The sequence below is a fragment of the Peromyscus eremicus genome, chromosome 6 (assembly GCF_949786415.1).
Source record: "Peromyscus eremicus chromosome 6, PerEre_H2_v1, whole genome shotgun sequence".
NCBI classification, from domain to species: Eukaryota; Metazoa; Chordata; class Mammalia; order Rodentia; family Cricetidae; genus Peromyscus; species Peromyscus eremicus.
This window is the reverse complement of record NC_081421.1, coordinates 24,931,294-24,955,558: the sequence shown is the minus strand read 5'-3', so window position 1 is coordinate 24,955,558 and position 24,265 is coordinate 24,931,294. Positions and strand designations below refer to the sequence as shown.

The window sequence follows — 24,265 nt, the reverse complement described above, 5'->3', positions numbered from 1 at the left end:
TTTTAATAGGTGGTGTCTGATTTATAGGCCACTGAACTGAGGTGCAGGGGATTATGCCTTTCCCAGGGCTATAACTGGAGAGTGACCGCTATTTTAAAAGATTTTTTTTTTAAACTTTTTTTTTTTTTTTTTTAGATTCATTTATTTATTATGTATACAGTGTTCTGCCTGCATGTACCCCTGCAGGCCAGAAGAGGGCACCAGATCTCATTACAGATGGTTGTGAGCCACCATGTGGTTGCTGGGAATTGAACTCAGGACCTCTGGAAGAACAGCCAGTGCTCTTAACCGCTGAGCCATCTCTCCAGCCCCCCCCCCCCCTTTTTTTTTTTTTTTTTTTTTTTTTAAGACTAGGACTCATAGCTGAGGCTGATCTTAAACTGCTGCTTACCCTGCTTCTCAAGTCCTGGGCCACCACACCACTAAAGAGAACTATAAGCAATGTTACATTTATTATGGGGAAATATGGTGAATGACTAGGTAACGTCTGAGGAGGGTGATGTCACTTTGTGGTGGACTGACAGGAAGACTGATTAACCCTGTTTTCATCACCAGTATTTCTCTCTTTAGTCTGTAAATGTGTAGTATTTTCTAGATTTTAGATAGAAAAACATAAAAGCTTTTGACTCCATGGCATTCTCTCCTAATTGTGCCATTTTTCTGTTCCTTTTCCATTTGTATGCTTCAGAGAATTGCCTGTATGATCCATGAACTAACTCATCCTTGTTTCCCTTGTCCTTTCCGCTCGTCCCCATTAAGTAGCAGTCCCTGCTACTTGTCATTTCTCTCCTGGGAGACAGTTTCTATGTAATTCACAGTACTCAGAATTTGAACAGCTAACTCCTTCCTGGACACATCCCCAGCCTTCCCAGGCTTCCTGATAGAACTTACTTCTTTCTCCTTTGCCCAACTTTTCCTTCCAACTCTAACTCCAAATGCTTCATGATCTCATTTAATTCCCCGTCTTTAATTTTCTCTGCTGATGTCCCTGAATGTATCTTCTCTGCTTAGCTGCTAACTTGAGACATTCTGTCCTTAGGCAGTGAGGATCTGAGATTGAACCGAACGGGAACTCCTGTGTCTTTTCCCATCCGTCCTTCCTCAGTTTTTCCTGTAGCAGACGCTTTTTTATGATAGTGACTCCTGCATTACATCTTCGTTTTGAGTTTTGCCTTTGTACATGTCAAACTTATAAAAGTCTTTAAAAATGGAAATTTAAAGCATGTCACACCTCTGCTTTAAAAGTCATGGAGTGGCTGCTTTGTGCTGTTGTAGCTCTTTCCTGTTTCTTTGAGGGTCTCCCAGCCCATCGTGGCTGTGAATGTCCTGTGCAGCCGAGACTGGCGTTGAGCTGATCCTCCTGTCTTTGCCTCATAAGTCAGTGTCATGGCTGTGAGCCACCCTGTGTGGCTTCAGGAGTCATTAAATGAAACAGGTGTGGCCTTGGCCTAAATGATACTTCATCTTTGAAGATGATAGTTCTGTTTTAGGAAAATCAGGTGGAAAGTGAGTAGCTTTTAAATTTAGCATCTTTTCTGTTTCAACCTTCTAAGTAACTAGGGTCACAGGCCTACATGACCAGATTCGGCTTGGTTCTGTAGTTGTTATGGACGAGGGCATGAGGTAGTAAGGAGCCGATCTTAAAGGTACAGGGCTTGAATGTGCAGTTTAGGAGAGAGGAGAAGGAAATTAACCATTAAAGCAGACACATGACACACTGTTATGTCAGGTCTCCAGCTGGCAGGTCCCAACTAGACACAGTGTAATTTAACATCACTAGATCTCAGACTTTTCCTCATTCAAGTATCTTGAGGCTTAGGACAGGCTTATGTAGCCTGAATTAATGTAGGACATATGGGAACTATTTTGAACTCTATTAATTTTCAAACAACTTAGAACTCCACAATACACATGATTGTCTTAATATAAAAATGTTTAAAGATATTTGTGTAAAACTAAGTAAGGGTTAGGAATAGTTACTGTTTGTTTTCCATACTACTTTTTTTTTTGGTGAAACATTCTTGTACATGTAATGCTAAAGTGTTCTAATCATACTGAGAGTAAGAAAATGAATTTTTTTGAGGGCAGCCTGGGCTACAAAGTGAGTTCCAGGACAGGCTCCAAAGCTACACAGAGAAACTCTGTCTTGGGAAAAAAAAAAAAAAAAAGAAAGATAGAAAATTAATTTTAAGCTTTTCTCCAATTTTTGTTTCATGATATATGCTTAAAACATGCTAATTTTTCTGCCTTCTCCCATTTTCGGTTGGACTGGGTGTTTCTATGTTAAGATTACTAACAATTTTGGTTCATTTTTTTAAAGATTTATTTCATGTGTGTAAATGGTTTGTTTGTCAGCATACATGTTTGTACACCATGTTCATGTGTGGTCCTCTAGAGCAGAGGTTCTCAACCTTTCTAACGCTGCTACCCTGGAGTACAGTTCTCATGTTGTTTGTGGTGACCCCCAGCCATAAAATTATTTTGTTGCTACTTCATAACTGTGATTAAGCTACTGGTATGAATCGTAATATAACTATCTGGTATGCACGGTATCTGATATGTGGCCCCTGTGAAAGCCATTTGACCCCCCAGTTGAGAACCACTGCTCTAGAGGTCAGAAGAGGGGGTCGGATCTTTGAGCTGGAGTTAGTCAGTTCTGAGCTTTTGTGTGGGTATTGGTAATTGATTCCAGATCTCTGTAAAAACAGCCAGTGTTCTTAACCACAGAGCCTGTTTATCTGTGAAGGAGGCTTCTTCTATCTGCAGAAAGTTTACATTATTGTAATAGTGTAATCATAGCCCACCCTTTCCTCTCTCATGACTTATTTATTTATTTTCTCATTTATTGATTGATTGATTGATTGATTGATTGAGGTAGGGTCTCTGGACATGGTCCTGGCTGTCCTGGAACTCACTATGTAGACCAGGCTAGCTTTGAACTCATAAAGATTCACTTACTTCTGCTTCCTGAGTGTTCAGATTAAAGGCATGCACCACAGTGCCTGGTTTCTTTGTTTTACACTGAGGTATTTTAATATTTTTTTCTATTTTATTATTTTAGCTTTTCAAAAACCTGTGGTTTTTCAGGTTCTCTCCATGGGATTATTCTGCCGTGCTTTCTTTTGAATCAGTTCAGTCAAAAATCATTATCCATACACATTCCTCCATATACGTTTGTGCTGTGTGAGAGGAGGGAGTAAGTGGAAAGCATGATGAGTCCTTAGTTCTCAGTATCGAAGTGTCTGTGTTTGGACATTTTTTTGTGTGTGTGTTTGTGCTTTCCGAACATGGGTTGAACTCAGGACCAAAACATACCGGGGGAGTGCTTTCCCACTACATCATCAGCTCATGCTTTGAGACAGGTAGGGGCTATCACTGTAGTCCTGGGTATTCCTGAAGTCATGGCTTTCCTTCAGCATCCTGAATGATGACCTTACAGACATGTACCACTCTAGCTGGTTTGGGGACGTTTTTTAAATAACCACATAACAGTTATAACATTAATTCCATGAACCAAATCTAGTATTTTAGATTTCTCTAGTTTTCTTAATCATGTCCTGATTTCTAGCCCCCGACCCAAACAACAACAAAAGTTTGTATTTTAATTTAGAGTACAATCCAGGATACCCATTATTTTCATCATTTAGTTTCCTCTCATCTAGGAAACTTCCTTTTAGTTTAATGACTGTGGCAAGTTCAAAGACTATCGGCCATTATTAGTAAAATGTATGTCAGTTTTGTAATTGGTATTGAGACTGAACCTAGAACTCCGCATATGCCAGGTTAGCTTTCTCCCATTGAGCTAGATTCTCAGCTCAGAGTTAATGACCTTCTTGGCCACTGTATTTTTCTGGCGTTATCCTATGAGGAAATTTTACTTTAACAGAAATCTCTATGGCTGTATAATATTTAGATCTGCCTTCCAATTAAATCTCTTCCTTTTCAGAAACACCCAAGTCGTGTACTAAGTCTTCTAGAAGTTCTACTCCAGTTCCTCCGAAGCAGTCAGCCAGGTGGCAGGTGGCCAAAGAACTCTATCAGACTGAGAGCAATTACGTCAACATACTGGCCACAATTATTCAAGTGAGTATGAATTAGGTTCTAGATAACTTCCTAAAAGACTCTCACGTCCACATACTGGCCACAGTCATTCAAGTGAGGTGAGTTAGGTCCTAGATAACTTTCTAAAAGACTCTCCCCTCTTGCTTCCCTTCTGTGATTCTGTGTCTTGTTCTTTTAAAGGATATTGGGTTTTCTTTTGGGTGGTATTGGGGGTATAGGGTTGAGATAAATCTTGCTGTATAATTCTGGCTGGGCTGGTACTCAATACATGACATAGACTGGCCTCAAACTTGGAATGACCCTTCTCTCTCTCTCTCTCTCTCTCTCTCTCTCTCTCTCTCTCTCTCTCTCCCTCCCTCCTGAGTACACAGAGAGCAGAGTATGTGCACCGATCCCACCCCGGCAGGAGGATGACCTGAAAGACCAAACCAAGTAGTATAGCATCAGCCTGTTTAAAACAATAATCCTTGACCCCAGGGGTCACTAGTGGTGCCAGTCAGAAGCGGCTGTTCAGTTTGTCTGTTAGAAGTGCCTTTGCTAGAATGCTGTAGCCTTTGTGTGACCTTGTGGCTTTGTACCTAAAAATCCACGTAAGATCCCAGTTTCTTGTTTTCGTTTAGGCTGACAATGACTGACTACATTGAGTTCTTACAGCTTCACATTGTAAAGATACCGCCTTACAGTTAGAACTATAGAATTTTTTGAAGTTTGTGTTCTAGAGAAATCGCCCTATTTAATACAGCATATGTGTGAAAAAATATTGTCCAAACAATACCGAGAAGCTGAACAACTCTGATGTCAGTAATTTTCTCAGTCCTTGCGTGTGTTCCATCAGATGGCAGTAGTTACTCAAACATGGGACTCATTGCTGATCTGTGTTTAAACATTCTTTGAGCTGGTCATGGTAATGCCCGCTTGGAATATCAGTAATGTCAGTGCTGTGGAGGTGGAGGCAGGGAGGGCAAGACCAGTGGGCTGTAGTGAAAGCCTGTGTCAAAACCAGGCACAAGCGACCAGACAGAACTGTGGAGTGCTTCTGATGAGAAGCCAGTGCTTTAAATGACTCCTGACAGCATCAGAGTGCAGAAGACAGTGAGGAATAAGCCCACGGAAGTTGAAGGTATGGAAGCCAGGAACTAGACGTTTTCGTGTCGTCTGAAGTAGCTTTAGGTCGTGAAAGAGAGCATTCGGGATATTGTGAAGGTCTCCAAGCTTATCTTAGAACAGGAAAACTAATAGATTTAGTCGTGTGGCGTCGCTACCCCCCCCCCCCCCCCCCCCCCCCCCCCCCGGCCTTCCCGCCTTTTGAGATGGTATCCTCTGTATCCCAGGCTGCTCTGACACTTGCTGTGTAGCCAGGATAACTTTGGACTTCGGATCCTCCTGTTCCCACCCTCAAGTGCTAGGACTTAGAGGTGTGCACCACCCTGCCAGCTTTGTGTGGTGCTGGGGATGGTCACAGGGACCCCTGCATGCTGTGTGTGTTAGGCAAGCACTGCTAACTGAGTTACATCCCTGGTCCTAGTTTTCATGGAAAAAAAATTGTGACACGATTCTACGCGCATGCGCGCGTGCCTACACACACACACACACACACACACACACACACACACGGGGTGGGGAACCCAAAATAAAGTGCCGTGTACAGTAGAGAACAGCGGAAGTGTGGGGAGGATGGTCAGGTTGAAGTGCTTGCCGTGGGGATGAGTCCTGGGATTTGGCTCTCCAGAACCTTGTAAATGCTGGCTGGGCTTGGCTGCCAACCTTATTCCAGCCTCAGAAGTTAATGGGAACCCCAGAGCAGATCCGCCGTGTTGGCTACCTTTGGGTTTGACTGAAGAGGACCTGCTGCAATGCATAAGATGGGAAAGCCGTGAAGGATGATTCTCAGCATCAACCTCAGGCTTCCACGTGCACATGCACACACATGCCACACACATGCAGATGTGCACACATTCATGAAAATGGAAAAAGGAGAAAAAGTACTTGAATATTAAAAATTGTCACCATTACAGGGGTGGAGTAGCTCTAGGGGAGAGTGCATATGCAGCATACATGGGCATAGATTTTATTCTCCACACCATTAACATAACCAGTCCATTACTTCCAAGTCACACAACAGTTTAGTTTCCACAACACAGGCCCCTCACCCCCACTTTTATAAATGGGGTGAAATCTACCTGCTAAAAACGAATAAAAATAAGAAAACCACAGCTGGGTATAGTCGTACATACCTGAAACCCCAGTACCTGGAAGGCTAAGGTTATTTGAGGTTTTGTTACTTCTTTTTTTTCTTATAATTGGCACAACAGGACCAGTGAGATGGCTCAGTGAGTCAAAAACGTATTTGCCTTGAAAGGCCTTCATTGACCCCAGATCCAGGGTGGAAGGGGAAGATTGACTTCGGGGAGTTTTCCTCTGACTTGTGCATGTGCACCGTTGCACGTGGGCACCGTGTTTTTCTCCCCCTTCCCCCTACTTGCGTCTCCCCCTCTCCCCTCCTCCCTACTTTCTGTCTCCCCCTCTCCCGCTTCTGTCTTTGACACACAGAAACACACATAATAATATAAAAATGCTACAGCGATAAGTGGGCAGAGTTTAGGTTTTCTCATGAGATTTAGAAATCTAGTTTTTTTGCTACTGAATTTTTATGTTGCCATTTCTAAAACATTTAGTATTATACGACTGTTATGTGTCTAGAAAGCTTATTACTTTCTTTGTTACAAATTGAATAAAAAGGAATTAACTTTTCTACTAATTCTAATAATTTATTTGTTTGGTTTCCTTTGTAAAAAAACAGATTTATTTTTGTTTTATGTTTATGGGTGTTTTGCTACTGTTCTGGTGGAACCAAGAAGAATGTATTGGATTCCCTGGGATTGGAGTTATAGAAGGTTGTAAACCACCATATGGTTGCTGAGAACCGAACCTAGGTGCCCTGGAAGAGCAGCCAATGCACTTAACCCCCCCCCCCCAAGTGTGTGCCTGTACAGAGTATATCAATGTAAGAATGAGAAATAAAATGTTAGGAGAAAAGATGGTGAAATTGAGGAAAGGTTTTTCCCTCGACTATTTCTGATGTTGCCGTCACTGTCACTGTTTATGTTTTAGCCTTCTTTTCCTCACGGTTTGCCTGAAGCAGATCCCTCCCCCACTTAGTTATTTCAGGTGCCATTAGAAGAAGAAGGGCAACGTGGTGGACCTATTCTTGCTCCAGAGGAGATCAAGACTATTTTTGGGAGCATCCCAGATATCTTTGATGTACATATGAAGATAAAGGTAAATGTGCATTAAAGATGGACAGCACTTATTGTAACATTTCAGGTCTTTCTGCCTAGCTAAGTAAATAAGTTTTGTATGTGAGACTTAACATCTCACTAGTAGCTGCCTTTGAGCTCATCGAGATCCTCCTTGCTCAGCTGGGGATTACAGAGTTGAGACACCACTCTTGGCTTAGATTTTGTAAATGTCTTCAGTAAATTTTTTTTTTTCCTTTTGGTTTTTGAGACAGGGTTCCTCTCTGTAGCTTTGCGCCTTTCCTGGGACTCACTCTGTATCCCAGGCTGGCCTTGATCTCACAGAGATCCACCTGCCTCTGCCTCTCTAGTGCTGGGATTAAAGGCGTGCGCCACCACTGCCCGGCTCTTCTACCTTTCTTAAACAGGCAAAAAAAATTTTTAAGACATTTTATTGTATGTGGATAAATATTTTGCCTGTGTGTTTGTATGCGTACCACATGTGTGCTTGGTGCCCAGAGGTCAGAAGTTGGCATTGGATCTCCTGCAATCTGGAGTTATAGATGTGGGTGCTGGAAATTGAACCTGGGTACTCTGAAAGAGTGAAAAGTGGCTCTAGACCCTTGAGCCATCTCCCCATTCAAATTTTTATGAGTATTTTATGTTTTAGGATGACTGAGGAATTTTATGGACCAGGGATTAGCAAACTTGTGGTTCATAGGCTGCATCTAGCCCTCTGTTTTGGTAAAGAGTCTTACAGTAGAGCCCATTCATTTTCATACTTTTTTTTTATACATTATATTTTGATTATATTCTTTCCCCTCCCCTACTCCTCAGATGCTCCCCACCGCCCTCCCCACCTAACTTCATGTTCCTTATCTCAAAAACAGAAAAAAATTAGAGCAAACAAACAAACAAACAAACATAAAGCCAGCAGGACAAACAATATATCAAGTACAACAAAAAGCCCACAAAAAGGGGGAAAAAAAGTCTTGTGTTGATCAACTCTTTCTGGGCACGAGGCCTGTCCTGATGTAGTTGATATACCCAGTGACAGACCATTGCAGAAAATTCATTTTCCATTTCCCAGAAGGTATCAGTTCCAGATCACTTGGTAGGGTTTGTTGAGTCTGTTTCCCTTTCTCAGTGCTGGGGTTTTGTCTGGCTCGAGTATGTGCAGGTACTTGCACACTCCTACTGTGAGGTCCTGTGTTCAGTTCTGCTGTGTCTGGAAGATGCTGCTTCCTTAGAGTCATCCAGGTTCTCTGACTCTTAGTGTCTCTGCCTCCTCCTCCACATACATGGCCGAGCCCGGGGGAGAGTATTGAGAGGGGCATCCCATTTAGGACTCGTGTCCCAGTCTCCTCACTCTCCATTGGCATACTCTATGCTTGCTTCCGTTCTGCAGAATTGAGGAACTAGTAACAAGCCATATGGCCTTGGAATATTTACCATCTGTCCCTTCTAGTAAAATTTGCTTGACCATGTTACAGGTTATAATTTTTAATGACTTGTGTTAAATTAGTTGCTACAGCAGCAGGGTTAAAAGTAGCTTTTTCATAATTGATAAGGCCAATCAGCTTTATATTTAGTAAGACAAAGCATTGAGCTATTAGTCATATTGGGGAATTAGGATTGGTCTACCTGACAGTGCTTTGTATATTTTCTTAATTAGTCCAAAGGTTATGTTCTTTGTAGACAAAAATTTAATTCTTTGTTAGAAAAGGAGTTTACATATAAGATTAAGGTACTGCATAAAGTTTTTTTTTTCAGCAAAAGATCTCATAAATGTTATAAGATATGTAAGGAGCTGTTCAATGTTTCGATTTGTTGTATTTCAGGATGATCTTGAAGACCTTATTGTTAACTGGGATGAGAGCAAAAGCATTGGTGACATCTTTCTTAAATATGTAAGTGTTTGTTTACAGTCGTGTGGACTTGAACGATTGCAGACTTAGTAGTAGCTCATTAAGGACTGGCAGGGAAGGAGATGTGAAAATGCCATTTAAAGAGTTCCCGTGGTTGTTACAAAATATCCTAGAATTGTTCTTGACTTTTAAACATGTTTTCTATATGCCAGCTTAATACAAGGTCATCAGTAGACCATCACTTATCTCACAAATGTATAGGGACTTTTATGTAAAATTATTTACTATCCCCCAAATGGTTATATATTCATGATTTTTAAAAAAAAACTTTGCATGTGCCAGGCAGTAGTGAGCACACCTTTAACTCCAGCACTCAAGAGGCAGAGGCAGGAGGATCTCTGAGTTTGAGGCCAGCCTGGTCCACGGAGCCAGTTCCAGGACAGCCAGGGCTACATAGTGAGACCGTGTCTCAAAAAACAAAGACTTTGTGTGCATATATATATGTTGATACATGCACATATGTATTGTTGGTGTCTCTTGCTTTCATATCTGCTTCTGTTGAATTTTAAAACCACAAAGAACCGCGTGTCTGAGGGTGTAGCTGAGGCTAGAGTGCTGGCTGAGTGAGCATCACACATGGTAGAAGGGGAGAAACAAACGAACCACTTAAGACTCGGGGTTGGGGTAGCTCAATGTTAAGAGTGTTTGCCTACTGTGTGTGTGTGTGTGTGTGTGTGTGTGTGTGTGTGTTTTAATCCTTCAGCAAACAAAATCAAAGACAAAAGGCAGAGTATATAGTTGCGTACAGCTCTCCTTCCAGCACTCAGGAAATTGAGGTGAGTGACTGTGAGTCAGAGGCCCACCTGGACTACATAAAGTGGTCCTGTTCCAGCAAACATAAAAACCATGTAGCTCAAATTTAGGGGAATAATCCATTTTGTAACAGGCCTGTGGTTTATACCTGTAATCCCAGCACTTGGAGGCTGAGGCAGAAGGATTGCTTTGAGTTTGACGCTAGCTTGAGCTCTGTCTCAAAACAAACCCAAAACAAAGTCCACGAAATGTTTTCCTTTTCCTGAGGTCCTGTGACTAGGAACTGCTCTTCTTAAGTCTATTAGGCTGGGATTTGCATGTGAGTACCTGATGTTCCCTTCTGCAACAGGTTGCTTTTGTTTCCTAAGGCCTCTTTCTCAACCTTTATAGATGTTCGTTCAGGTTGTTGAGGGTTCTACAGGTTGTTGAGGGTTCTAAACATGGAGATCATTGACATATTTGATGACTATCAGCATGTTTAATTAGCGAAGACAGTTTTTTCTTTTTAGAGATTTTAATTTTTAATTTTAATGGTATTTATATGTGTGTGTGTTTGTATACATGAGTGCAGGCAAGTTCTTGTGGAGGCTTGGAGTTAGGGTGTTGTTGACAATCAGTGTTCCATGTGGGTACTGGGTACTGAACTTGGATCTGCTGCAAGAGCAGTAAAGTCTCCTTAACAGCTGTGCCACATTTTCAGACCAATTTTTTTTTTGGTCTTGAGAAATATGATTGGTATTTTAATCGTGGTTTGGATTCTTCAAGAAACAATAACATTCATTTTTAGGCTCCCATAGATTAGCTTTAACTTAATTTAAAATATTATGAAAATAGAAAGGTTTTGAATGTCTAGTTTGTAGGTATGTTTCATCATGCCTAGTTTATATGGTGCTGGGATCAAACCTACGGTTTTGTTTATACTAGGTAAACACTCTATTGACTACATTCCCAGTCTGATATTCAGATATTTGTTATGTTTTAAAGTATGTGTCATTTGTGTGTGTGTGTGTGTGTGTGTGTGTGTGTGTGTGTGTGTGTGTGTAACTTTATTTGCTGTTTTAAGTCAGCAATAGGCTGATTTATAGGCTGTGTGTACCAGTTGATGCATTTTGAATAGCAATGAAAAAGTTGTTTTGAGATGAAGTCTCACTATGTAATGCTGAGGACATCCTGGAGCTCTCAGTAGACCAGTCTGCCTCCTGCTGGCCATCTTCTTGGCTTCTGAGTGCTGAGGTATGGGCCATTGTGTTTAGCATCAACTTATTTGTAAAACAAATTTCTATATTTAACAGAAATTATGAGGAAACTTATTTAAAACCTTTCTTTTGCATATAAGTCCGATTGTGATTGTCAGTTGTGTCACAAAGATTCATTGTCTAAGGGTGACATTCATAACAGATTGTTTTTATTTTTTGTATCTAGTCAAAAGATTTGGTAAAAACCTACCCTCCATTTGTAAACTTCTTTGAAATGAGCAAGGAAACAATTATTAAATGTGAAAAACAGAAGCCCAGATTTCATGCTTTTCTCAAGGTAATAGAATTTTCTTTCATATAAAAATTTGATTATCACTTGTGAATTGATTCATTAAATAATTTTTAAAAGAGCAATTTATAATGTTAGTAAAATTCTACTCATGTAATGACACATTAATACTGGTCTTAATTTTAGTTGTACCTGTGGGTGGCTACGATGTTTAGACTTAGAATGTTTGGTATTTATACAGAAGGGGCCAAGAGGCAGCTGAGTGAATAGGGATGCTGTATGATTTGTTTTGGCTTCTCTGTAGCAGTAGGCTTTACGTGTGGTGGCATATGTGGATATTGTCAAAGGAGATAATGTTATTATCCTTGATGAATTCTGCAAACGCCTGTTGGTGTCCAACGATCCTGTGTTCACCTTTAATGGTTGCTGTTTCTCCCGTCAGTGCTTTCTGTGAACCAGGGGTGTAGAGCAGTTGATAGGTTAAACTGTTTCAGGGCTAACGTATGCAGTCTTTATAAAAGCTTAAGAAAGCCCCTATATGTTACACGTGTGTAGAGGAACACACGCTCTGTAACATGTTAACCCTTCCTGACCAAGACAGAATTTTAGACCTTGAAAGTTATTGAATCATGGTGATCTGCCAAAGAGTAGCTCCATCCTGCATCTTCTCCATGAATTCTTAATTCATTTATTCATTTATTTTATGCAAATGCATGCGTGCGCACGCTTGCATGTGTGTTCATTGCATTGTTTGTGCATGCATGTGCATCTTTGACCCTGTAGATTCTGGGGCTTGAACTTGAGTGTCTGATGTGGTAGCAAGTTCCTTTACCTTCAGAGTCAGCACCTGCTTCCTCTTCTCTCTTCTTGACAAGGATAGTTGTGTCTAATAAATTACTTCTGTTTAGATAAATCAAGCTAAACCAGAGTGTGGACGGCAGAGCCTTGTGGAACTTCTCATCCGGCCGGTGCAGCGGCTACCCAGCGTTGCTTTACTACTAAATGGTACTTGGCTTACTGTGGTTTTGTTTGCTTGATTTTTTTTTTTCCAGATATTTTTATGCAGTAGTTTCTTTCTCCTCCTCTTCTTCCTTTCCCTTCCACCTTTATTTTTCTTTTTTCTCCTTCCTTCTTTCTTCCTTTCTTCTTGAGGGTCTCCTGAGTGCAGTGATCAGTATCTGGTTTATGTAGTATTGGAGTTCCAGCCCACAGCTCCATGTTGCATGCTGGCAAGTGCTATCCCAGCAGCTCCATCCTCAGTCTGCAGTACTTCTTTCTTGAAGAGTTGGTGTTTTTATTTTCAGGGTTTGTTAGGTCTTAGCATTAGAGTTTGTTTTTTATATAGATATCAAATTTATGATAAATTTGAAAAGCAGTCTCTGAAGCTACAAATATTTAGTTTTACCTGATAGTCTATGTTGTCATAGTGGTCTCTTTCTGCTTAAAAGTTCCTTTTGTTTCATGGTATCATAGATTCTAAATCTATTTATTCAAGTAACAGAATTCCCACAGAAACGTCACAAGAAGAGGACTCATGTCCTAAGTTCCTAGTCCTCTTTAAGGTTTTTATATTTGATTTTATGTTTACCTTTTTGTAAAGTCTTCGATTGGAGCTGGGGAAGTAGTTCATTTGGCAGAGTGCTGGCCTAGTACATGTTTCCCGACAAACCAGGCCTGGTGCTGCTCTCCTGTAATCACGCCTGGGGGAGTGGAAGCAGAGAGTCCCAGTGCAGATGATTGGCACAGAGAATGCGAGGTCAGGCTGGGATACATGAGAGACCCTGTCTCAGATGACTCAGTCTCAGAGGGTTTAGTGTACCTTGAGACCTACAGCCATTTACTTCAGTGCGTCCAACTGCAAGTATCAATCAAGGATTTGCTAGTACAGCTTTTATGATTCAGTTTTTGTTTTGAGACAGGCTATTACTGTGCAGTCAAGTTTTGTTCCAAACTTGCAATTCTTCTATCTCCAACTCCTAAGGTAATAGGATTACTGTTCTGCTCTACCATTCCTGGCCACAAACTTCTTTTCAATATAAGGGTTAGATGTTACCTTTAAAAACAGTTAGCCTATATCAAAATGGATGTATTTCAAGCAGTCATGAAAAAACATGTTATTATTACAGATCTCAAGAAGCATACAGCTGATGAAAACCCTGACAAAAGCACGTTAGAAAAAGCTATTGGATCACTGAAAGAAGTGATGACGTAAGCACCTTAAGAGTTTCCTTTACAATGGGTGTGTGTGTGTGTCAGAGTCAGAGAGAGAATAGATGAGCATGTGAGCACATGAGCTCCACCACAGGCACACAGAGGTCAGAGGACAACTGTGGAGCTGGTTTACTCCTTACACTTTCACGTGGATTCTGAAGATTGAACTCGAGGTTGCCAGGCTTGCGTGGTGAAAGTTGCTTTTACCTGTAGATCCATCTTGCTAGCTGCTAACATGTTTTTGTTATTGGATTTAGACTGGAAATGATATCTTTGTCATAAATAAATATCAATAACAAACTTCTGTAAAATACCTAAATTATTCCCCTAGTAGTATGATTATAATTAAAATGGTAAATATTGTAAGAGTATATTGATCAAACTATTTCTGACGTTAATTGTATGTACAGAGACAGTAATGGGATAGAAATTTGAAAATAGCCATTAATGCACAAATAGACCTTCTCTTCTTGTGCCCTAGAGCAAGGCTTTTTCCTCTCATTCGCATGCATATGGTCTTGTTCATGGCGATTTTGTGATTTCAGTTAAATTCTGATTTACAAAGATATATTTCTGTAAACCTTGCATTCATAGGTCCTTTCACCGACATGGATTTTCTTTTTCCTATTACTACTTTTTATATTTCTTTACTTGAATCAATTTTCTCATATTAAACTTCATGCAGTGAAAAGAAGGCTTTAAACATTCCTTAAATTGAACAAGATCCTAAGTCCATACAAGTTTTCTGTCATGACTTACATTCTCAAGGCTCCCTGCTGATGTTGAGCAAGGTGTGAACTCCAGATGGAAGCTCTTGCTATTGAGTTCCCTACTGGACTCCAGTAGGATTTACGCCGTGGTGGAGCCTTGTCCACATTTCTTACCAGTGAGCTACAAGTGAAAGTTCCCCTGCCCTTACATGCATAAACTGTTCACTATAAATTCTTGGGTATCTAATAAGACACAATTGCTGACTAAGAGTTCAGTAAGTGCATTCTTTGGCTTTTTACCATTATGCATTTCCTAATTTCAAGAGAGTTGTCCTTGTTTTGATGGATTTTTAGTTTTGGGCACAAAGGTAAAAGAAAGGAGAGACTCTTAGACCATTCTCTCTAGAAGTAGTGGATTTTTTCTCTGCAGTGAAATGACTACCATGTGACTTGAGAATAAAGCATAAAGCTTTAACTGAAAGTATGTTTCAAACTTCAGAATTTTGTTAACATTAAATATTATGCAAGCTAACAGTATTTTAGAAAGTGTTTACTAAGTGAGTAAAATATTCCACAGTGAAACATAACATTTCTGAAAGATCTATGGAATATTTTTTAATATCAGGATGGTTTTGAAGGAATGTCTGTCTGATTCATGTATCGAAATTAAGGCACCCACATGAAAGTCAGGCTTTGTGACATGAGATATATTTGTGTGCTGATTTCACGTCTGTATTAAAAGAAATTTTACAAAATACATATGAATTTTTCAGACATATCAATGAGGATAAGAGAAAAACAGAAGCACAGAAGCAAATTTTTGATGTTGTTTATGAAGTAGATGGATGCCCAGTAAGTATTGTTTGATGATTACCATTTAGTTTACTGCCTTAATGAGGTTTCTATAGTTTCAACAATATAAGCGATCTCAGGCTGCAGAGATGCCTCGGTGGTTGAGAGCACATGCTGCTTTTAAAAAGGACCCAAGTTCAGTTCCCAGCACCCATGTCCGGTGACTCACAACCTAGAATCCAGCTACAGGGGATTCAATACCCTCTTTTGGGTTCTGAGGGTACCTTTTCACACATAGCATATACTCAAAGTGACACATACACATAAATAATAATAGAAACAGATCTTTAAAAATATATTAACAATCTTAGCACCAATTTTGAATGACAGCTTGTAAAAGTTACTGGATAACATTTGACCATTTTTATCCATGTTCCCAGGCTAATCTGTTATCTTCTCATCGAAGCCTAGTACAAAGAGTGGAAACAGTTTCTCTAGGTGAGCACCCCTGTGACCGGGGAGAGCAAGTCACCCTCTTCCTCTTCAGTGACTGCCTCGAGGTAAATTTGTACTCAGTGTGATTTAACACTGAGGTATTTTGTGATTTCCCTAAATATTTAAAACCAAGCTTTGATTGGAGTACAATGTAGAAATTTGAGGTATACTCAGTTATTTTTCAAAGAAATTAAGACCAGTTGCTGATTTCATACAGTGGAATGCTTTGGAGAGAAAGTCTAATATTAAGTTTGGTAAATTTCCAGTCTTCAAGTCGTAAGTAAAAATTCCTTACAGGTAAATGTTTAGATCATGGGGACCTTGTGTTTTTATGTATATTTATTCAAGATCTACAAATTAATTTTTTTAATTAAAATATAAGTAGCCATTTGCAGCCAAGATGAAATCAGTTGAAGAGCTAACTTGATAACTTAGTACTGTGAATCCCTTGATTCCTTCTTTGTCTACTTTGATAGCATCTCACTGTGTAGTTCAAGCTGGCCTTGAACTTTGGGCAGTCCTTCCACGTCCGCCTCCTGAGTGCTGGGATGATAGGCTCGAGCCACTATGCCAAATTGGATTCTTTAAAATTAGAAGGTTTTATTGATGAGATGTAATAATTTCAATTCCAAGACTCTACCCCGTCTGTGGTCAGTGTTTTCTTCTCATAGCACCCCACAAGCAAATTATTGAGTTTATGTACTTCTTAAGCTTTTTTCCCTTCCTTTAACATGTATTTTTAAATAACCAATTTAATGAGGGGAAGTATCTTAATTGCTGTAATGAAATTCCATGACCAGAGCACCTAGAGGAGGAAAGCATTTATTCGGCTTACACTTCTACATCACTGTTCATCATTGAAGGAAGTCAGGACAGGAACTCAAATGGCAGGAACCTGGAGGCAGGAGCTGATGCAGAGGTCATGAGGGAGTGCTGCTTACTGGCTTGCTGCTTACTGGCTTGCTCAGCCTGCTTTCTTATAAAACCCAGTACCACCAGCCCAAGGATAGCAACACCTGCAATGGGCTGGGCCCTCACACATCAATCACTAATTGAGAAAATGCCCTACATTCTTTCCTACAATCCAGTCTTATGGATGCTTTTCTTAATTCAAATTCCTTTCTCTCAGATGACTTTAGTTTGTGTCAAGTTGACGTAAAACTATCCAGCACAGGTAGAAAGGAATTCAGCTTCCTTCATTTCAAAAATGAAAAGATGTTCATTGGGTAAAAACATTAACAAGGAAACTCATTTGACATGTTTATAACTGATTAACTTTCTGTTTCCCTCATCAAAGTGACTGCTGTCTTTCCTGTTTCTTTTAAGTCTATCCGTTCCTTTATCCATTTTCTGTGTTGCTTCTCTTAAAGAGCTGTCCTCTTACATCGTGTACATTACTTAAAGAATAAAACACAGGCCAATCTTAGAGACCAAGGTATGTATGCACAGAGCAGCTATAGGTGCAGTAAAAATCTCAAGGAAGATCTCCTGTGTTGAAGAGTCCTGTACTTAGAGGTTAAGAGTGATACTTTTATTTGGCTAGTAGTGTTACAGAAAGCACAAAGTAGTGATAATATGATGCACAGTGGACCACATCCTGCAGTGACAAGAATGATGAAAGGTATGCCGTGGGTCCCCTGCAGTAAAGACCTCGGCCTGCTCTGCTTGTGAGAGCAAGGCCAGGAGTCACCTTCAATCCCATCTTACCTGAATTTACATTACCAGAGGGCTTAGCTGTATATAGTTGGACTGTGTTTCTTCTGTTTGTTTCTGTTAAGACTTCTTTAGGTTTTTCCTATTGAAATCTCCAGGTCTGTTGGCCCCATTCTGTTAGGTCTGGTTATTTGGATTCCCTTAACAATTTGTTGTGGAGTTTATCTTTGTTTTTAGTATAGCAGTGATTTGTTTTGATTTTTCAAGACAGGATTTCTCTGTGTAACAGCCCTGGCTGTCCTGGAACTCAACTCTATAGACCAGGTTGGCCTCAAACTCACAAGAGATCCACTTGCCTCTGTCTCCTGAGCATTGGGATTAAAGGTGTGGACCACCACTGCCCTGCTAGACCTTTATTTTTTAATTCACGTAAGAAAAGTAGAACTCAGCGGGCAGTGGTGGCATATGCCTTTAATCTCAACATTCAGGAGGCAGAGGCAGGTGGATCTCCGTGAGTTGGAGGCCAGCCTGGTCTATAGAGCTAGTTCCAAGACAGCTAGGGCTACACAGAGAAACCCTGTCTCATAAAACGAAAGCAAAAAAAACAAAAGGAAAAATAGACCAGCAAATTTGAAACAAAAATAGTTACTTTTAATATTCTGATAGTATATAACGTAAATGCCTAGAGCAATCACTATACTTACACATTAGGAGCAGTTCAATCGCAGTAAAATCTGTACTATTTTTAGTATGACATTGACTAATGTTAAATCTAGATTTAAGGATTTATTTTGCATTTGAATATTTTATCTGTGTTTTGGGTTTTTTTTAATCCTTGATTTATTAATGTTTATGTCATCAATTTCAATACCGTAAAATGGTATATTTTGTTTAGCTAATAAAAAGCATATTGTAGAGGAATTAAAGTACCTTCTGCTTACTTTCCCTGTGCTCCTGTCAGTGGAATGTTAATGTTTGGTATATTTATGTGATATGTAGAATAGACATTTCCATATCTGCTTTAGTGGAAATATGATACACCAACTAGCTTATCGTATTCATTAGCCCAGTACCACGTAATATATTTTTGATTGTATTTGTCTTACTCATGATGACCAGTCTCGATTCAAGTAAATGTTTGCACTCATTTTATGTAAATGCCGCTCAGCAAAACCTGTTTTACTGCAAAGGAGATTCCTTTCTCCTTTTTCTTTTGGCAAAATCTCAATATATCACGAATCACAAGATCTTTCTGATTTTGCTCTTCTCCAGTTACCTATCTCTTCCTTTTGCATGGGTATCCAGTTAAGGTAAAGTGATAGCCTCATACAGCACTTTGACTTTATAATTTCTATTTGTGTGTGTGTGTGTGTGTGTGTGTGTGTGTGTGTGTGTGTGTGTCTGTCTGTCTGTCTGTCTGTCTGTGTTATTGTTGCTGTTTTATTTTTGAGACAGTCTTTTTGTGTAGCTCAGGCTGACCTCGACCTGAAGGTCCTCTCCTGCGTTAGCTTCCTAGAGCTGGGATTTCAGGTGCTGAATGCATGTCTAATTACTTTCCTTAGGCTTCCCTTTGTCAGTACTCTGTAGGCCGCCGTGAGACTAGGAACTGTTTGACACTTCCTTTGTATTATTCCGTCACTAGGAGATATTTGAAATACCCCCTTACACTACAATTAACACCATTTTGAACCCAGGACAGCTGTCCCAGAACAGCTATTTCCCATCTGAGGTTCCAGGCTTTATTCAAGTCTCCTGCCAATTTTTTTCTTGTTCTTGCTTCTCGTCCTTCCGTGCCCTTGAGACTTCCACTTCCCATCACCCCTGTCCCTAGGCTTGTTTTTCTGGTTGTGAACTTTCCTAATATGGACATGAGCATCTGGCTGTACAGTTACATGTGTGCTTTTTGTCACGGTCTCTCGCTTTTATCGCATAGTAACTGGAATGGCTAATCATCAGATTAGTTGCATATGGATTTATGTGACTAGTGTTATTTTTAAATGTGTGAACCTTTGGTTTTATCACAATAATGATTATGACTTTTTCCCCTACAATCAGATAGCAAGAAAACGGCATAAGGTTATCGGTACTTTTAGAAGTCCTCATGATCGCACCCGACCTCCAGCTTCTCTTAAGCATATTCATCTAATGCCTCTTTCACAGATAAAGAAGGTGCTGGACATAAGAGAGACAGAAGGTAAGCTCAAAGTAGTCACTAAATAAGAATAGCTTGTCCTCACTGAGGCTTAGATTTCCTACTGCCATTCCTTATTTAATGGATGAATTATCTTGACATGTGGTTCAAATATAATGTATCCTAAAGTAATTGTTCTTGTACCTCTATCTTAACTTCATCTCTAGGTACAGACTTGATGTTTTCATTGTTTCAACCAGCAGAATATCCTCTCTCTAAGAGTCAAAGGCTTTTAAATGGTTATATATTAAAATAGCACCTTAGTTTGTCTTATTCCCATATCAAAACTTACTAATCATTCTTTAGAATCCAAAATAAATCACCAGTCTTGTTCTGGACCATATATCTTAATACCTTTTTTTCTTGCCCATGGTGCATTTAGGACTATCTTTTCTTTTATTCTCTATTGAAAAAACAATGTGTGTGCATGTTTTGTCTGCATATCTAAGCACTACATTTATACAGTGCCCACAGAGGCCAAAAGAAGGTCCCAGATCCCTGGGATTGGAGTTAAGATGGTTGTGAGCTGCCATGTGAGTGCTGGGAATGAACCCAAGTTCTCTGGAAGAGCAGCCAGTGATCCTAACCACTGAGCCACCTCTCTAGCCCCAGGTGTATCTTCAAGATACATACTTGGGAAGGGAGTTGTGGGAGTGGACAGGAAGGCTCATGTGTAAAGGAGTTTACTGCCAAGACTGACCCGAATTCAATCCCTGGGACACACATGAGGGAAGAAAAGAACTCGCTCCCACAAATGGTCCACTAAAGCACACATAATCTAGTATGTGAGTGTGCATGGGAACAGACAACCACACAGTTTAGTTTTCTTTTAGAAAAGATAGAGGTTGAAGAGTAGATGGATATGAAATAAATAGCCCCCAGTAACTGGTAGGCTTGGTCAGGTGCATGGACACATACACGTGCAAAAGATAGCTGTGGTGCTCCCTCTAATCCCAGCACTCGGGAGGCAGAGGCAGGCAGATCTGTGAGTTTGAGGCCAGCCTGGTCTACAGAATGAGTTCCTGGCCAGCTGTGGTATGTAGTGAGACCCTATCTCAAGATTAATAATGAAAAAATAAGTAGGCATGTGTGCATTTGTATGTGTGCACCTGTTGCATTTGTGCCAGCTTCTCATTTGCAACAAAATTCCTGAGATAATCTATGAAATATTTTGGCTGATAAGTTTGGAGCTTTCAGTCCATTCCCTTTTAGCTTTATTGCTGTGGACTGCGGTGATGTGGTTCATCATGTCTGAGAGCGCATGCTTGAGACCCATAGCTGAGCTGTGAAGTGAAGAGGTCAGGGTCCCAGCTGCAGACAGGCATTTAACACAGCGTTGGTGTCATTCCTCATCCGTAGTGCAGCACTGGCCTAAGGAAAGCTTCTCCTTTTAACGTATTGAGTATTTGAGTGACTTTCTGTGGGTCTGGAAAGGCCCCCAATGAACATCTATCTGAAGTGGTGTTAGCTGTTTAGCTAGCACTTAGTGCAGCGTGTTTATGGTCATGTTTTAGGCAGCATCTCTTCATTTGTTATTTAATAAAGTTAAGCTATTTCAGTGATCCACTCCTCTGAGCTGTAAGGCATGAGCCTTTCCTTTTTCTCATGTGTGTTGCTGGTGTTCAGACCCAGGGCCTTGTGCCTGTAACTCAAGCACTCCACCACGGAGCCGTATCTCCAGCCCACAGTAACTTACAGAGCTGTTTTCTCTCAGTTCTTCAACTCTGTGTTTATTAGTGCCTATGAGGAGACCGTTATTTAATTTGGGGAGTGGTAGTTGTGAAAGTGTTCACATTCAGGGGTGTCTCTAAGACACAGATCAGGGAGGTGGAAAGACCAGCGAGGTGGCTCAGCAGGTAAAGGCACTTGCCATCAGGCCTGACGACCTGAGTCTGGTCCCAGGGCCCGTGTGATGGAAAGAACTGACTCTCACTCACAAGTTGTCCTCTGGCTTCCAAATCTTCATTGATAGCAACTTAATGTTTGTTTATCTTCATCATTATGTTTTTAAAATAGATTTTTTTAGCATCTCGGTTACAAAGCAATTACTCTTTAATATTTGTACACTTTTTTTATGTGATTTATGTATGTTGCTAGTGGTTTTATGCTGCCATTTTAATTTTGAAACTTAAATGCTAGAATTAGATTATATCTTTTTATTAGATTATCATTGAAAAATTTAAATGTCATAAAGAATACTTTTTGTTTTCAGGTTATTGTTGATTCCTTATACAGTTTTTATGATTATAATTCTTCTTCCCAGTGCTTCAACTTACTGCAGTGCTGGTCCCGTTTTAGTTGAAAAAAGCAGGAGTGGGGGAAGAGAAAGCTGATTTTGGTGGTCTGTAGAAATGAAATTTCTAAACATCCAAGGAGTAACACTGTTCGTGGTTATTCTGGAACCCTAGATTGTCATAATGCTTTTGCCTTGCTGGTGAGGCCACCAACAGAGCAGGCCAATGTACTGCTCAGCTTCCAGATGACTTCAGAGGAGCTTCCAAAAGAAAACTGGCTGAAGATGCTCTGTCGACATGTTGCCAACACCATTTGTAAAGCAGATGCTGTAAGTTCTTAAACCTGTGTCAAGTGCAGCTGTAAACATGCACAGTGCAGTCAGGCTGCACAGTGCAGTCAGGCTGACCACATTCCCAGTGACAGGTTAATCATGGATGGAAGAGAGCCTTTAGTTTTATTCACATGCAGAAAAATGAGGTTATTTGGTCCCTTTTAACCTTCTAGCTCTTGTGGCTGCAGTGTAGTGAGTCTTTGGGGACTTGTAGTGCACCGTGTGATTTTTGCAGATCCTTTTTCTTTAATAGAATTTAAAATATTGACATTAAGGTAATTTTGTGTATATATATATATATATATATATATATATATATATATATATATATATAAAAATCTTATTCTAGCTGTTTTGCAAGTTGTTTTCTAACTTTCTATTTTAATTTTTTTTTGTAAAAAATTACTGTTTTGTGTTTACGGGTGTCTTTGGCCTGGTTCCCATGGAGGCCAGAAGAGGCCATTGGATCCCCTGGAACTGGAGTTACAGATGGTTGTGAGTTGCAGTGTTGGGAATCAAACTGAGGTCCTTTGAAGGAGCAGCCAGTGTTCATAACACTAAGCCATCTCCCCAGCCCCTTCAAATCAAATTCTTCTTGAACTCCAGCACTGAAAGTCTTTGTTCAGTGCTGTCCCAAAGTCCCTGCGATCTCTCTTCAGTCCCGTTTTCTTCTGGTTTCCTTTGACTGTGCTGCCTTTGAGCTGAGTGGTTCATTTTTATTGTTTGACCTAGCCTGACTTCAATGCTGTCTATTGTCTTTTTAAAATAGTGCGTGTTTTCTGCTCACTGATTTTTAAACTGCTTCTATCACTGTTAAGTGTCTCTGCTGAGCACTGAATCTTTTCTCTGTATTTTTGAAACTTGAATTTCCTTAAAACAATTCTTTTTTAACGTTCCAAGGTATAATGTATCATAGTGGGGAAGCTGAGGCGGTGGGAGCTTGAAGTGGCTGATTACGTTGCTTCCATAGTTGAAGAGGTGGAGAACGATGAGTGCTTGTGCTTAGATTACTGTCTTTTTATACAGTGCTGGATCCCACAGCGGTGGTACTGCCCAGTGCCGCCCACAGCGGTGGTGCAGCCCAGTGCCGCCCACAGCGGTGGTGCCTCCCAGTGCCGCCCACAGCGGTGGTGCAGCCCAGTACCGCCCACAGCGGTGGTCCACTGCCGCCCACAGCAGTCAGGGCTTCTCACCTCAGTTATCCTGTCCACGTAACCCTCCAGAGTCCTGTCTTCCAGGTGATTCTAGATGCAGATTAACAGTCCTGGTAGTAGAGGCAGTCTTCCTGCTGCTGGTCAGCGTGGTTCTCGTAGTTTATTTAGTCCCTGGTTTGGGAATTTGCTCAGCATTGGTTTCCCCATAGTGTGCCTGCTGGTGACTTTCAAGTCCAAGGACTGAATTCTTTCTTGCCCAGGCCAGAGGCAATGTTCATTTTGCTTCACGTTGAGGAAAGAGTAATAATCATCCTGCCTTCCTTTTTCAGTGCATCTTACTGTGCTAAGTTAAAAGCAGACGATGTATACCTCTCGTCTGGCTGCCCTTAGCACTGAGGAAGATTATGTATCCTGTCACTGAGCCATCTTGTTCAACCATCTCAGCCACTGTCTTTCCGCTTCCTAACTCGTAATTTCCACTGGTGTCTTTAGGAATGCTTAATACAGGCAGACTATTCTTCAAAGTGCTTGGAACCAGAAGTGCCTCACACTTTGGCACGTTTTTCGGGTTGTGGAATATTTGCAGACTTCATCAGATATATCTCTAATCTGAAATTCTGAGATCAGTTGCTCCCGAACTTAGCACTGAGCGCACACTGTTTTGTGCCTCATTTTGGCTTCCAGATTGTTGGGTTAGGGATGTTTGACGGTACTAAAAGAGGGCATTTTCTTTCTGTCTCCTTGAAAGCAGTGGAAGGTCGTAGCATGTTGGTTTTTCTATTATGACAAGTTGCCAATCCAGTTTCCTCACAGCAACTCTTAAATTAGTTACCATCATTAAGACAAGATTACCTTTATACCAGACAGACTACAGTGAAGAGCTGGATGTGATGACTAGGAGTAAGTGAATTGCCAGGAACCTGAGAACCTTTAGTAGATGTTGGATGCATTCAAGATCCCCTGGAAGATCTTCGGATGGGATCAGGTTGTTAGGGAGAGCCTTACTCTGCAGAAATGATACAGAGATAG

The 24,265-nt window shown here is 40.5% G+C and overlaps 1 protein-coding gene across 2 annotated transcripts in view; it reads left to right on the top strand.

The window, feature by feature from the left end:
* Positions 1-24,265, top strand: part of Ect2 (epithelial cell transforming 2) — a 63,866-nt gene that overhangs the window by 23,530 nt on the left and 16,071 nt on the right. For both annotated transcript variants that reach the window (XM_059265281.1, XM_059265280.1), the window contains 10 exons: positions 3,947-4,083; positions 7,222-7,341; positions 9,140-9,208; positions 11,402-11,512; positions 12,373-12,469; positions 13,591-13,672; positions 15,159-15,237; positions 15,618-15,737; positions 19,381-19,519; positions 21,925-22,079. In XM_059265281.1, the coding sequence (XP_059121264.1) occupies positions 3,947-4,083; positions 7,222-7,341; positions 9,140-9,208; positions 11,402-11,512; positions 12,373-12,469; positions 13,591-13,672; positions 15,159-15,237; positions 15,618-15,737; positions 19,381-19,519; positions 21,925-22,079 (1,109 nt within the window). The remainder of the gene's footprint in view (positions 1-3,946; positions 4,084-7,221; positions 7,342-9,139; positions 9,209-11,401; positions 11,513-12,372; positions 12,470-13,590; positions 13,673-15,158; positions 15,238-15,617; positions 15,738-19,380; positions 19,520-21,924; positions 22,080-24,265) is intronic.